Source organism: Taurulus bubalis, assembly GCF_910589615.1.
Source record: "Taurulus bubalis genome assembly, chromosome: 17".
NCBI lineage: Eukaryota > Metazoa > Chordata > Actinopteri > Perciformes > Cottidae > Taurulus > Taurulus bubalis.
The window spans coordinates 14,674,655-14,690,790 of NC_136605.1; the positions used below are offsets into that span (position 1 = coordinate 14,674,655).

The 16,136-nt window shown below is 42.0% G+C and overlaps 1 protein-coding gene and 1 pseudogene across 3 annotated transcripts; both read right to left on the reverse strand.

Annotated features, from left to right (window-relative positions):
* Positions 1-2,654: 2,654 nt before the first annotated feature.
* On the reverse strand, positions 2,655-4,073 carry LOC306749440 (methionine-R-sulfoxide reductase B1-A-like; annotated as a pseudogene). The gene is made up of 4 exons (XR_013771254.1): positions 3,932-4,073; positions 3,714-3,856; positions 3,513-3,627; positions 2,655-3,426 (listed from the first exon to the last, which is right to left on the reverse strand). The product of XR_013771254.1 is annotated as a methionine-R-sulfoxide reductase B1-A-like (transcript).
* A 5,745-nt stretch (positions 4,074-9,818) lies between these two features.
* Positions 9,819-13,919, reverse strand: LOC306749905 (methionine-R-sulfoxide reductase B1-A-like). Of its 2 annotated transcripts, none has more exons than XM_079233262.1 (4): positions 13,780-13,919; positions 12,166-12,308; positions 11,792-11,906; positions 9,819-10,489 (listed from the first exon to the last, which is right to left on the reverse strand). In XM_079233262.1, the coding sequence occupies exons 1-4, from the start codon at positions 13,793-13,795 to the stop codon at positions 10,470-10,472; spliced, it is 294 nt and encodes a 97-aa protein (XP_079089388.1). In that variant the 5' UTR covers positions 13,796-13,919; the 3' UTR covers positions 9,819-10,469. The 2 variants fall into 2 exon arrangements, with proteins under 2 accessions (XP_079089388.1, XP_079089387.1); XM_079233261.1 differs by lacking the exon at positions 13,780-13,919 and adding an exon at positions 13,085-13,178.
* Positions 13,920-16,136: the final 2,217 nt, after the last annotated feature.

A 16,136-nucleotide genomic window follows, 5' to 3' on the forward strand; every position in this document is an offset into this window, starting at 1 on the left:
CCGAGCCTCCTTTGAAATCATTCAGCCAAAATCTAGAACCGTGTCGATATTTCCATACTCTGAAGATGGGAGCGTATGATAAATGTTTCCTTGCTTCTGGCACACTTTCTTCTGAGGCTCTATTTGATGACTCTGAAACTCACACAGGAACACAAAGTAGAAGAGAAGAGTTGTTTGACAGTGTGCACACGGCTTGTCCACAGTCTGCCCGACCTCTGAGGCCTCTCAAGCCCGTCGTCCTTGATCAAGACGGGATCAACGTCGACACATGTGGACACACAATCAGCCGCTCTTCTTCTGCGGTTTTTAAACCATACCATTATCCCTCTAGTCCATCCAGCATCCCAGAGAGTGAGGACCCCTCTCCCTGATCTGCGTGAACAATACCCGTGCCACACACCTCAAGCATTCCTTTGAAGCTTTCAGGTCGACCTGTGCTGCTGTCTCTGGTTCTATCTCTTCAGTAGATCACTGTGCAGATAGCGAGTGATGTTTGCAAATACACGTTTTCAAAAACCCCCTCTGTGTTATTGAAGCTGTCGGCGTTCAGAAACAGGAATGTGATCATGTGATAAAGGTGACAATAAAGCGGCAGAAGCCATTGAAGGTAATCTTGTAAATTTCTCATTGTTTATTTCTTTACTGGGTGCCCTCATACTTGGGATTTCACAGGGCTCTTTTTTTTTGGCTTTTCTGGGCAGTCCCTCCCATGTTTAAACTGTTGACATTTTGTTGGACTGAACAGAAAATTGTGGTTTTTCATTGTTTCTTCCTCAGTGTAATTGCATTTTTATTACTCCTCATTCCACATTGGCAGTGTTTATAACCAGCTCAGGCTGTCAAGATATGCATTTCATATACCCACACTGCATAAAATCTGTTTATGTGCTCAGTAAACTACACATTTCACTTTGCGGTTCACTGCCAGGCCTTTCGGAGAGGACGAGCAAATATATTCTATTCTATTTTGGTTTTCATAAGCTTCATCTCTGTCAAACACATGTTGTCCTGACCGAATTACAACAATGCCCGAGTGCCTCGAGTTTCCAAAACTTTCCTTCGATCCAGAGCACAAATCAAATTCCAGTGTCAAGTATAAAAGCTTTGTTTATCCTTTTAATCATTAGTGGGAGAGGGAGGGAAATATTTGGCCCACATATGTGGTCTATAACATGTGGAGGGCAGCCCCACCATGTAAGGATGGAGACATCACATTATAGCGGGTAACTCACATTACTCACTGATGAAAGAAGCTTTCTCTATTTCTGTTACAGTCACGCATTCAAAGGCTTAATTCTTCCCACAATGCGATCACAGCTTCTGTAGTACGTGATTCAGAGCCACTGGATGACAGATGTTTTTTAGGGAATACCTTGATGAAACTGGATACAATGTCATGGCGTGTGGACACAGAATGAGACACTTTTCTCTGTGGCTCAAAACAGAAGCAGGTGCAGTGCCCGTAAACATCCACATCTAAGCAACAGGCCTCATATATGGCGTAATTAAAACAAGATGTCCCTGCGAATGAGTCAGTGGCGCACACACACACACACACACACACACACACACACACACACACACACACACACACACACACACACACACACACACATTTAAATTGTACCCTTAGGCTCAGCCTGTGGGACAGGGGCAGGCTTTGGAGTAGTAGCGGTTTTAATGTAATTAAGGATTTGCTCTCGAGCAGGATGAGCCCTAGAGGTCAGTGGAAGGAAAAGTGTGGTTACAATCCAAGTCTGTCTCGTGATTCTATCAGAGGATTACCACTTCCTCCTTCCTGTTTGCTTCCTCTTGGCCATACAGCTGTGCTCAGATGCCAGCCAGAAAGGGTGTTCTCACAGATAGCAAACTCTAATTACAGTTCCTTTTTTTCCGGCAATTTCATTTCTCCTCTTCATCTCTCATTCTCACATCTGGTTTATCTTTGTGTGGTGGTCTCTGTCCGTTGTTGACTTTGTCGCAGCCCCCCTCCCCTCCTTCTCCTCCCCTGTCCCAGACGTCACCCCCGAGGAAGGACAGGTCAGTCCTGTGTGCAGCTGTGTGTGTGTGTGGGTTACTACAAAGACATCTAGTCAGTCATGCCCTCCTTGTGCAGGTATTACTTCATCATCACTTTGGGCAAAATTACAGTTCAAACAATACTTTTGCAACAGCTGCTCCCTCTGAAGTGAATTCAACTGTTTTGATCCGACAGACGAAATCATTACATCAAATGCACAAAACAGTCTTTGCTTTAAATGTTGTGCTACGACACATCATTACAATCTTTAAATGTTTGCACTTCCTTTCTTAATCCTCGGCCTGACACTGCAGCTTTCATCTCCTCCTCTGATCTTCCAGCCTTTGAAACAGGCAGATCCACACCTGCTCTCACGCAGACGTTTAAAGAGCACAAGAGCTGTTGAACGCAGCCCCACATCCTCACTTTGTTTATAATTCCACCACTCCACAAGCCAAGAAGCCGCTTCGCTCTGAGTTATCTGGAAAACACAGAGCACTCTGAGGTTTGGAACCCGTGAACATTTGACCGAGAACTCCTGGGTCTACTTCCTGATGTGATGGAGAAGATGGCAAGTGGACACAACAGGACAACAGTGGAGACATCATTTTCAGATATTTACTCTTCAGTGGATTTTTAGCAAAAATGTCCATTCTACATTGGACACCATTCCACAATTCCATTAACAAACTGGGCCTTTTTGTGATTAAAAAAAAAAGCATTGCCACATGTGAAACATTTGATTTATGAATCCTCTACAATTACTCAAGTATATTTAATTGAAAAGAGAACATTTTCCAAGTGAATCGAGAGCGTCAATAAAAAGGCACCATGAAGTAATGTAGCTGTCGCTTTGTTGTTGTCATCAGAAATGAGCCGTTTTGTGCTCTGAATACATTATTAACTCTAGAGAGAGTAAAATATGTCCACAAAGCAATACTGGCTCATTTAAGATGTGTTTTCCAGGCACATAGCACCATCAACTGGTGGGAGCATACAATTACACGTTTGAAGAGGGACATGCAGTACAGTGTGTCCAACAAACCCTCACAGATCCAGAGTGGCACAGTGAAGCGTGAAAACAATGACTTACCCAGTGAGACTTTAACTCATAACTGAACCTTAAACTCTCCTTAAGGGAGGTACAATAGAGATCAGGTTTTCCGTGCAGCACAACCTAATGTGGTTGAATTTAGGATCCAGTTTTTGTGTTTGTCTCTGTGCTGCTGGTTTCAAAAAGCGGTTGAGACCAGTCTGTTCTTGCTGCCCATTGAGGCCACGGTCCATCAGAGCCGCTGAGCTCCATTACAGGCTTCGCCCCGCAGCACTTCATCCACTGTCCTCACCTCAAGCAGCAGAAAACATCCTTCTCTTTCACAGCTCACCTTTCTGTGCATCTACCTTTTCTGTGGAAGAGGCCAAAACAAAAAGTGGGTGAAAGGTGCATGATGTAAAGAGTCCAATGTACCGCATGTGTGAAACGTAGACTCACTTTTAGGGATGAACGTGAGGGAGCTGCTGAATATTCAGAAGCGTGACCGCCCTTCTGTGGGCCCGTCGTACAAGAACTCATGGCCCAATCCATTGCCACACTTCCCACAACAGACCTGTGATATTTAAACACAGACAGTTTGAATCAGAGATCTAAACCTACAGATCACCGATCATATGTCAGTGCTGCACACATATATACCTTAAGCGGCCCCCATGCTTCTGGCTGTTTGGAGACACTGTCCTTGTGGATCGTCTCTGAGAAGGCTGGCCAAGGAGACGAGTGCTCAAACTTTGACATGCTGGAAAATAACTGTTGGCCACATTCAGAGCAAACATATACACCTGAGAGGGGGAAGAATGTATAAATGAATGGACTCTTCTTTCCACTACAGTGGGACTGCATGCTTCTTCACTCACCAGGTTGGAAGTGATCCTTAAACTCTTCGCCACCAGAGAAAGAGCAATATGACATTTCATCCATTTCCAATGTCTTTGTGTCTTCAAAGCAAAGGTGATTTCTCTGAGGTTTGACCCATCTGTTTACAAAGAGTCACGCGGCTCCAGCTGGAACAAACCAGCAGCTCCAGATCTCAAGTGTCAGCCGCTCTGCCCTCCTTGCGTAAGGTCTCATCTCGTTCTCATTGCTTCCACTTGATGGCAGTATTTACATCACTGAGAATCAGCATCAACGTTCTGTTTCGTCAGCCAGAATGTGCTTTAAACTTTAAAATAATATGCATCACAATAACGTATATGACATGGGGAAGGAAATCAGGTGATCAGTGTGGAAGTGAACAGTAGAGAACAGCACTTGTAAATAATTAAAACACCAGTTTTAGAGCCACGTGGTTTTATTTTAGTTTGCATATTAGTAATTGAAGTTAAGTAAATAGACGTGTTTTATGTTTTAGTAATAAAAAACGTTCATAACCTCAGTTACTGTAAATACATCTAAAACTGGTGATTGTGTAATCAGTGAGGCTTTCCTGAGATGCTGATGATTGCAAAATTTAAAAAGTTGAGACCAGTCTTCTGTTCTTGCTGTCCAGTGTGGCCATCATTCACAGAGCCCTGGAGCTGAAGTGTGACCCATAATCATGGCTGTGTAATAACAGTGCAGTCATAGATGTGTACGTTATAAAATTACATTATGAATAAAAAATGACTTTGTCCCTTAGACAAGTAGTTCTATAATGTAAAGTAGCTGTACTTGTCATAATTCATTCCATGATTCATGTTGAATGTTGGAGATAAAAGAAGAGCAGGAGGAACTTGTGGATGATAAGGACAGGAGATGGTTTTTCCTTCTCCTGAAACTGTGAAAAGTGATCAGCCAGGGACACAAGTGTTGTATGAAATGCGAATAATTTCTTCAGACGTCTCTTTGATATTTAAATAAGTTCTGTTCAGTTGACCTCGTTTATAGTGTTCCTAATTTTGCAAACTGTTTATTTTTGGTTAAATAAACTGCCGTTTTTTGAAAACCTACCTGTGACTCTTGATGCCTGCCAGCTCGTTCCCTCACGACAAGCCTTGACTGTACGAACATAATGTTCAGATCCAAAGTTACAACAAATACAAGTTGTTAAACCTCCACCACCAATGAACAACATATGTGTTATACCATATTAAGAATTTCAATATAGTCTCAATAATAGCTTAGTTTATATTTAATTACAGTAAATTGAGTTAATGTTTTTGTAGTATTATTTCTGATATCCATCCTTCAGTGTCCTTATGTTGTTGTGTGGCTTGGTTGCTGTAAACTAACTTTCACCTTTATTTGGAATTGGCCCTTTTATTCTGAAGGATTGCAAACCGGAAGTCCTATATTGACCGCTAGCGGACCACAAGCGCTGGGCTCGAGCTAGGTTAGCCGAGTTTGTCTTTTCGCCCTGGGCTGCTATCGTGCATGGTTGTGTGCTGTACTTCTCTCCGGAGACATGGCCACCACGATGTTCCAGTTGAGGTCGTTCGTTCATCAGCGGCTGTACACGGCGGCGGAGGAGATCCTCGTAGAGGTGGAGAAAACCATAACGTTAGCCATGTACGAAGCAGAAGTTACTCGGTCCAAAGAGGAGGTGAAAAGTCTGCGGAACCAGCTGGAAATCCTGCGAAATAAATCAGGTTCGGAACTTTAGTTGAATGTGTTGTTTAACAGCGAGTAGGCCTCGCGCTGCTATACCAACCTCCACATATAGATGGCGGTGTAGCGCCAGAAGAAGAAGCGTTAGATGAAGATGCTGCGCGCCTCTTGTTCGCGCACGCGCACAACCACTGCACAAACTCAGCTGCAGTAACAGTAGTCGAAATATGTTTGATGCTATGTAGCTTTAGTTGCACTAATCATGTTTACATGACGAATACAGAGCTGCCAACTTTTCAAAAAAAGGTAGGTATAGTTTGCTAGATGAATATGCTTAACGCTGGGCTAGTATCAGATGATACGTATAACTACAGAGCCTTAAGGAATACACGTCAGCAGAGCAAGACCACACGATAAAGAAACTGGAATCAGAGGCTAGAATTAGTATGAACTGTATTGTAGAACAGAATATATGATGGGGTGTGAACATCAGTGGTATCAGTAGTGTTGCATGCTGTGTGTGTGTGTGGGGGGGGGGGGGGGGTTGAAGGTGCATAACAAAACAATAAGTTAAGTAACAGAACCTAAAGTAACTCTGCCGGCCCAGGTGCAGTCACATGGTAATACAAACAATATCAGTATACTCCTTTAAAGGTTTACGTGTTGGTGCCATGCTGTCGAATCACACTCAAACACACTCAAAAGCGGCTTCGTCTGCGAGCGAGTGACGCAAGATCCCCTTAGTACAGGGCCGCACAGAAAGAATGAAAAAAATAATAATAATGGAAAAATATGTTTTATTTTGAAGAATGACCGGATACATCCGTCTGTGCGTCTGAGCCTCTTAGTCGATTTAACGTTTTCTCTGAGCCATAGAATATAGTGGTGGCCGGCGATCTCAGAGGCAGGGCCGCTTGATGACGGAGGTGGGCCGGCCCAACGCCGTCGGCCTACTGTCCCCTATGGCCAGTCCACCCCTACTTTGGGGCAAATAGGATGTCTATGCAGCGAATAGGGTTACAGATGCGCTCCTTAGCGCCATCTATCGTCGGGGAGGTTGAAAAGGAACGAACGCACCTCGACCCAAAATCTGAATTTTTTTTGGCGTGAGAAATTGGTTGTGTGGCGTGAGTGCGTGTGAAAACATGCAAAAGCGTGTGTCACACGGCGAAACCGTGAGAGTTGGTAGCTCTGCTAATAGTACATTAATATTCAACTACACTAATGCTCATGTTTATGTGATTAATACTACACTAATATTCATGTTTACGTGACTAATACTACACTAATAATGATGTTTACTTGACTAATACTACACTAATATTCATGTCTACGTGACTAATACTACACTAATATTCATGTCTACGTGACTAATACTACACTAATATTCATGTTTACGTGACTAATAATACACTGATAATCATATTTACATAACTAATAATACACTCATACTCATGTTTACAAGGCTAATACTATACAATAATCATGTTTACATGATTAATAATATATTAATAATCATGTTTACGTGACTAACTCTAGACTAATATTCATGTTTACATGACTAATACTACAGTATTGGAACTCTAAATTTGAGGGTTTCTTTTATATTGGGTGTATCTTTTGGAAAATGACTTACTGACCTAACATTAACATTTGCTCCTGTCCCTTTTTGCAGCTGCAGAGCCTTCACTGAGCAGCAGCACAGGGCAACGTGTAAACCACTGTGATTCCCCACTGCTGCAGGAGAACCCAGGACCCTCAACACCAGAAGCGTCAAACTCCAGTCTGGGTGCTGAGGTCCCGGGAGCCTCTCAAACCAGTGCAGAGCCGGACCATAATAACTGGAAATACTGCTTGGTTCCGACAGACTTCTTGTTGCCGGAGATAAAAGAAGAGCAGGAGGAACTTGGGGGTGACGGTCAAACACAGGAGATGTCCCCCCCACCCTCCGAAATTGTGAAAAGTGTGCAAGATCAGCCAGAGACACAAGCGTTGTATGAAATGCAGCCAATTTCGTCAGACGGCTCTGCAGCTGAGAGTGAGAACCATGACAGTGACGATGAGTTGGTGAATAGCAAAGAAGAACAAAGCGAAAGAGCAAAGCAGAGTAGCAGCGCTAATGAGAAGGACAAAGGAGCATTACCCAATGACAAAAGTTCAGCTAAAAGTGAAAAGGGTCGCAGTCTTTGCAATTTTTGTGGCAAGGGATTTCAGTACATCGGCTCTTTGATGAAGCACATAAAATCACATGAAAACAATTTTGACTGCACCGCTTGTGGGGCGAGATGCCTGTCTTCAAAAGAGCTGATAACTCATGTGAAAGGCCAATGTCACAACAAAAACATTGTTTGTGACATCTGTGGAAAGACTTTCGACGATAGCCGTTGTCTCCGAGCACATAAAAGAATACACGCAGGCAAAAAAGAGTTTGTGTGTCAAGAATGTGGCAAGACGTTTTACCGAAACGAGCATCTCACCGTGCATGTGAGGTCCCATTCCGGGGAGAAACCTTATCGCTGTGATATTTGTGGGAAAGCATTTAGTCAGAGCCAAAACCTAACGATTCATAAAAGAAGCCATTCAGGGGAGAAACCGTATCCATGTGGCCTGTGTGGCAAACTTTTTAACTCGAGCAGTCATCTCAAAGCACACATGAAATACCATTCAGGGGAAAAACCGTACCCATGTGATATTTGTGGTAAACGTTTTACCCATAGAGGACAGATGACTAGACATAAGATCACACACACAGGAGAGAGGCCATATGGCTGCCATATTTGTGGTATGAGATACAAGTTTGCACCTAATCTGAAGGTGCACCTGCTAACTCATAAAAGGTCCCTCACTGGGTGAAAACAGGCACATGATCTCAGAGCTCAATTACAAATTATAAATACTGGTAAGTCAGATGAATTTGGGGGAATAATTGAAAGAGCTCTTTTACTTGCTGTCAGAAAGAAAAAAACACAATCTAAATATGTTTGTGAATACCTTTAGGTTTGGGTTGATATGTGTTAGGGGCCGATCACACCAGACGCGACTTTTAAAAGTGCAGCCGCTTCTAAAACGCATTGTCAAAAGCCTGTGGAGTATATGTGTATATTTACTTTGCTCAGTTTACTGCAGCAGTTGAGGAATCGCTCTTCTGCAGCTTGACACCTTTCAGCAGATCCTTGTTCTGGAAGAGTCTTTCAACATTAAATGTTTTGTTGTTTGCTAATTTCTCGCCACATATCTAGCAGACAGGTCAGCAGCATTGTTGGCAGTGAAAGCAAATGAATACGTCCACGCAGAATTAAACGCTCCACTTTCCTCCGTGACTTTTTATTTATTTTTATTTACCGTTGATAGTTTAGCGAGGGCGGGGCTCTGAATCACGAGTAGCCACCTGCAGGGAAAGAGGCTTGACAGCTACGTGACAGGATGTGACGCACATTTTAGTTAAAGAAATCTTTAAACATTTATTTAGATTTTTAGTGACCCAATATTACCTAAAACTCCAAGATAAGAGGAATTCCCTTTGAAAGTTTTTCCACTGGGCAAAAAAAAAAAAAGAATAAAATAAAAAAACGTCTCAGGGAGCCACAACAGAAGGGCTAAAGAGCCGCGGGTTGCCGACCCCTGGCCTAAAGGAAGCATATATAAGGTGAATAAAATGGGTCCAAGCACAGAACCTTGTGGAACTCCATGATGAACACCAGTGGTCATCGAGGCCTCATCGTTTACAAATACAAACTGAGATCGATCTGATAAATACGACTTAAACCAGCTTAGTGCTGTACCTTTAATACCAATCGACTGGTCTAGTTTCTGTAAGAAGATGTCATGGTCAATGGTGTCAAACGCTGCACTAAGGTGTAACAAGACAAGTACAGAGACAAGTCCCCTATCTGATGCAACTAGAAGGTCATTAGTAATTGTCACTAGTGCTGTCTCTGTGCTATGATGCTTTCTAAATCCTGACTGAAAGTCCTCAAATAAACTAGTGTTATGTAGAAAGTCACACAACTAATTTGCGACTACCTTCTCCAGTATCTTAGAGAGGAAGGGAAGGTTAGATATAGGTCTGTAGTTAGCCAACAGCTCTGGATCAAACGTGGGCTTCTTAATAAGAGGTTTAATTACAGCCACTTTAAAAGACTGTGGTACATGACCCATTAGTAAAGACCCATTGATAATATCTAGTAGAGAGGCGCTAATTAAAGGTCAAACTTCCTTAAACAGCTTCGTCGGAACAGGGTCCAGGAGACAGGTAGACGATTTAGAAGTAGAAACCATTGAAGACAGTTGGTCGAGGTTGATGGTAAAAAATCCATCCAGACACACAGCAGGGCCCACAGTCTCCTCCATGGCCATCCCACCTGAGGATGGATCAGCAGTAGTCGAGGGCAGGAGATCACCGATCCTGTCTCTAATAGCCAGAATCTTACCATTGAAGAAGTTCAAAACTACTCAGACAATAGAAAAAGAGCGAGAGCATTGTGTTATATTTATTTCAAATATATTTATTTTAGTTTGCATATTATTCATTGAAGGTAAGTAAACAGACGTGTTTCATCGCTTAGTAATAAAAAGCTTATAGAATCATAAGAATGCTATTCTCAGTCAGACAAGCGCAGTTACTATAAATACATCTAAAACTAGTGATTGTGTAATCAGTGAGGCTTTCCTGAGATGCTGATTATTGCTAAATTTAAATAAAGGAGTTGAGACCAGTCTTCTGTTCTTGCTGTCCAGTGTGGCATCATTCATCAGGGCCCTGGAGCTCCCAGATGGGATTTATCCCAGAACCCTTCATCCGCCGTCCACACCTCCTGCATCACAGAGACACGTCTACAAGTCCAGCAGCACTCCCTCTACCAGCTCACCTTACTGTCCATCAACCTTATCTGTGGAGAGACGAGAGAACAGAAACACAAACATTAGGATCTAAGTTCCAAGAAATAAAAAGTCAGCAAAATGAAATCTTCACAAACTGAGAAGTGCATAAAGGCTCCTGTGCATTTATAAAATAAAACAAATAGTCTTACTATTGTCGATTAAATATAGACATTAGCCCACATTAAACATATGTCTTTGATTCTAAGCGTGTTAAATCAAATACATTGAAAAAACATGGAATAAAGAAATGGTCTAAAAAACGAAATAATAGGCCGGTCAGTCTGAATTACACATTTGTCAAATTCAAAATAGTGTTGTGTTGCTCGTAGTTCTGTACCGAATAGTTTGAAGCTTCATTCATAACATTGACATTCAAATCAAACTCCTTCTCTTCCCCTTTATCTCTCTCAAACACACAGCGAGCTGCGTGCTTAGTCCTCACTATTGTAATTATCTCAATCCCAGTTCAAAGAATCCTGCAATTTCCCCACTGCGGAACTAATAAAGGATTATCTTATTTTATCTTATTTTAGATTCACAAAAGAAAAAGAGAGATGTTATTATTTCCAAAATGTACAACCTGCTTCAATCCATATTTGTTGCCATTTAGCCTTTCAAAAACATAATTTTCACTGCGTTCAAAAATAGTTTACTCTCCCTTACCCACCTGTATTAAAACATACATTATATTTATATACTCCCATTAACACAAAATCATATTTTTTAGGGTGACATCATAGAATATGACCAACGAAATACGAAAGTTTCATGCGAAAACATCAATAGAAGCTTTGAATGTATAAAGACAATTGGCATTCAATACAACGCGTACTAATAAATTACTCATATGGAGCACAAAGCAATGTTTTGGTGAGCAGCCATATGGAGGATAGATATGGGGAAAGAAAATGGTTCTAAAATTATTATATTAAGATATAAAATGTGCTTGTTACTCTGATTAACGGGGCTCGGCGTGCTGCTCGACCACAAACATCTCTAATTGCATACTAGGGCACAGACTCTAGAGATTATTTTAATAACATGTTAGTTCTGATATATTTCCCAACAGACATTTTGATAATTTCGGAAAAATCTACATCTGATACTGGCAAAATGTCATGCCGCCTAAAATAAACCCTGATGCTGATGCCGCTACGGATATATATGCAATATGCAAATTTTAGATTGATATATTAGCCCAGTTGATTTACTTATTTGCTGTAAAAATGGTAAATATGCATTCCTTGGGCCTACATAACACAAAGTCAGTAGCTGTAACCTGGTGTTGTGCTTTAACCGGATGATCAAACCTTTAGGGACGAACTTCAGTGAGCTGCTGAATATTCAGAAGCGAGACGCGCCTTTGGTCGGCCCGTCATTCACAAACTCATGGCCAAGTCCATTTCCACACTTCCCACATTGCACCTGCAAAACATTCGACATCAGAATCAGCAATTTATACATTTCTTTACGGCCAGCAGTTGATGCATTAAACAATTACTATAGTCTCTCGAGGGCCGCATCCTGTTTACCTACAGCTAGTGACATACAGTCGTTATTTGTGCTGCGTAAACAAGTATGAAAATGTGTGGCAGCTGGTTTAGACATGAATATGGTACACTTGCGTTGAGGGTCCTCTGACAGGTTAATACATTAGGGAAATCTATTTTTCTTTGGATTGTACCTTATATGCCCCAGGTCTCTCCTTATGTTTGGACACACTGTCTTCATGGATGGTCTCTGTGAAGGCCGGCCAGGGAGACGAGTGCTCGTACTTGGAGCGGCTGTTAAACAGCTGGTGATCACACTTGGAGCAGGCGTAAACCCCTGAGGGGTAAAAGATGGGAGATGAGGATTTTAGTTTGACAACTCTGGCCTTTAATTGTCTCTTTGTCTCTGCTGTCTTTAATGTCCTTTTTTATATTGATCTTGTTTATTGTATATTGTGTACGTATATAAGTACGAAGAGCTACGTGAAACCAGAGTCAAATTCCATGTGTGTGTAAACACACATAAAGCTGATTCTGATTATTTATTTTTTAGGCCTACCTCAGAACTAACATCAAGTTAGCACCAACTAGTGGCAATGTGTTGGTATTCTGCTATCATTGATAGATATGACCATGTTGTGTTACTACTGTATTTTAAAGGATATGTTATATTCATATTTAACATTATTAATGTTTTAGTACTAATGATATGTATTGATAAGGTTGCATTTGTATTTGTTTGAGGGGGTTTTTTGAAGAGGAAGTCGACTTGTGTTGTAAACAACAACCGGTTTTGTAACAGAGTCAATGTGTAACCTGAGCATGGGTTACACAACTTCACAAGCTTTTGATTATTTACGTTATTCCCATCAATGTCTAGTTGTATGTGACCACGTGAACTGAGCCCACCCCTTCGCACCCTTCTTATTGGTGGCTACAGCCTACGTGGATAGGAGTCGATCTTTTAATCCGAAACAAAGTTATTTGGCATTACAATGAATAGCTCATAGTGGCGAGCGATGGTTAACTAGCACTAGATACACTTTTGCTGAACGGAAACAAATTAAGCAGACATTTTGAATAAAGTACAAGAAGTTAAAGTGATAAAGGTACCTGGTTTAAAATGGTCTTTATAGACCTCTCCACCGAAAAAACTACAAAACGACATCCCTCTGCTCTACAGACGGCGTTTGTTCCTCTTTGAAGCAGTGAAAAGTTATCTGGACCATCAGAAATATTCCGGCTGGCAACAATAAGACTTCCGGTTTGAGAGTCCAGCCTTCAAAATAAAGACAGAGCTGAAGCGTGACCCATAATCATGGCTGTGTAATAACAGTGCGGTCGTAGATGTGTACGTTTTAAAATGACATTATGAATACAAAATTACTTTGTCCCTTAGACGATTAGTTCAATAATGTAAAGTAGCTGTACTTGTCATAATCCATTCCATGATTCATGTTGAAGTTGTTAAACCTCCACCACCAATGAACATATGTGTTATACCATATAAAGAATTTCAATTTAGTCTCAATAATAGTTCAGCTTATATTTAATGACAGTAAATTGAGTTTATGTTTTTGTAGTATTATTTCTGATATCCATCCTTCAGTGTCCTTATGTTGTTGTGTGGCTTGGTTGCTGTAAACTAACTTTCACCTTTATTTGGAATTGGCCCTTTTATTCTGAAGGATTGCAAACCGGAAGTCCTATATTGACCGCTAGCGGACCACAAGCTCTGAGATCGAGCTAGGTTAGCCGAATTTGTCTTTTCGCCCTGGGCTGCTATCGTGCATGGTTGTGTGCTGTACTTCTCTCCGGAGACATGGCCACCACGATGTTCCAGTTGAGGTCGTTCGTTCATCAGCGGCTGTACACGGCGGCGGAGGAGATCCTCGTAGAGGTGGAGAAAACCATAACGTTAGCCATGTACGAAGCAGAAGTTACTCGGTCCAAAGAGGAGGCGAAAAGTCTGCGGAACCAGCTGGAAATCCTGCGAAATAAATCAGGTTCGGAACTTTAGTTGAATGTGTTGTTTAGCAGCGAGTAGGCCTCGCGCTGCTATACCAACCTCCACATATAGATGGCGGTGTAGCGCCGGAAGAAGAAGCGTTAGATGAAGATGCTGCGCGCCTCTTGTTCGCGCACGCGCACAACCACTGCACAAACTCAGCTGCAGTAACAGTAGTCGAAATATGTTTGATGCTATGTAGCTTTAGTTGCACTAATCATGTTTACATGACGAATACAGAGCTGCCAACTTTTCAAAAAAAGGTAGGTATAGTTTGCTAGATGAAAATGCTTAACTCTGGGCTAGTATCAGATGATACGTATAACTACAGAGCCTTAAGGAATACACGTCAGCAGAGCAAGACCACACAATAAAGAAACTGGAATCAGAGGCTAGAATTAGTATGAACTGTATTGTAGAACAGAATATATGATGGGGTGTGAACATCAGTGGTATCAGTAGTGTTGCATGCTGTGTGTGTGTGTGTGTGTGTGTGTGTGTGTGGGGGGGGGGTTGAAGGTGCATAACAAAACAATAAGTTAAGTAACAGAACCTAAAGTAACTCTGCCGGCCCAGGTGCAGTCACATGGTAATACAAACAATATCAGTATACTCCTTTAAAGGTTTACGTGTTGGTGCCATGCTGTCGAATCACACTCAAACACACTCAAAAGCGGCTTCGTCTGCGAGCGAGTGACGCAAGATCCCCTTAGTACATGGCCGCACAGAAAGAATGAAAAAAATAATAATAATGGAAAAATATGTTTTATTTTGAAAAATGACCGGATACATCCGTCTGTGCGTCTGAGCCTCTTAGTCGATTTAACGTTTTCTCTGAGCCATAGAATATAGTGGTGGCCGGCGATCTCAGAGGCAGGGCCGCTTGATGACGGAGGTGGGCCGGCCCAACGCCGTCGGCCTACTGTCCCCTATGGCCAGTCCACCCCTACTTTGGGGCAAATAGGATGTCTATGCAGCGAATAGGGTTACAGATGCGCTCCTTAGCGCCATCTATCGTCGGGGAGGTTGAAAAGGAACGAACGCACCTCGACCCAAAATCTGAATTTTTTTTTGGCGTGAGAAATTGGTTGTGTGGCGTGAGTGCGTGTGAAAACATGCAAAAGCGTGTGTCACACGGCGAAACCGTGAGAGTTGTTAGCTCTGCTAATAGTACATTAATATTCAACTACACTAATGCTCATGTTTATGTGATTAATACTACACTAATATTCATGTTTACGTGACTAATACTACACTAATAATGATTTTACTTGACTAATACTACACTAATATTCATGTTTACGTGACTAATACTACACTGATAATCATAGTTACATAACTAATAATACACTCATATTCATGTTTACGAGGCTAATACTATACAATAATCATGTTTACATGACTAATACTACAGTATTGGAACTCTAAATTTGAGGGTTTCTTTTATATTGGGTGTATCTTTTGGAAAATGACTTACTGACCTAACATTAACATTTGCTCCTGTCCCTTTTTGCAGCTGCAGAGCCTTCACTGAGCAGCAGCACAGGGCAACGTGTAAACCACTGTGATTCCCCACTGCTGCAGGAGAACCCAGGACCCTCAACACCAGAAGCGTCAAACTCCAGTCTGGGTGCTGAGGTCCCGGGAGCCTCTCAAACCAGTGCAGAGCCGGACCATAATAACTGGAAATACTGCTTGGTTCCGACAGACTTCTTGTTGCCGGAGATAAAAGAAGAGCAGGAGGAACTTGGGGGTGACGGTCAAACACAGGAGATGTCCCCCCCACCCTCCGAAATTGTGAAAAGTGTGCAAGATCAGCCAGAGACACAAGCGTTGTATGAAATGCAGCCAATTTCGTCAGACGGCTCTGCAGCTGAGAGTGAGAACCATGACAGTGACGATGAGTTGGTGAATAGCAAAGAAGAACAGAGCGAAAGAGCAAAGCAGAGTAGCAGCGCTAATGAGAAGGACAAAGGAGCATTAACCAATGACAAAAGTCCAGTTAAAAGCGAAAAGGGTCGCAGTTTTTGCCATTTTTGTGGCAAGGGATTTCAGTACATCGGCTCTTTGATGAAGCACATAAAATCACATGAAAACAATTTTGACTGCACCGCTTGTGGGGCGAGATGCCTGTCTTCAAAAGAGCTGATAACTCAT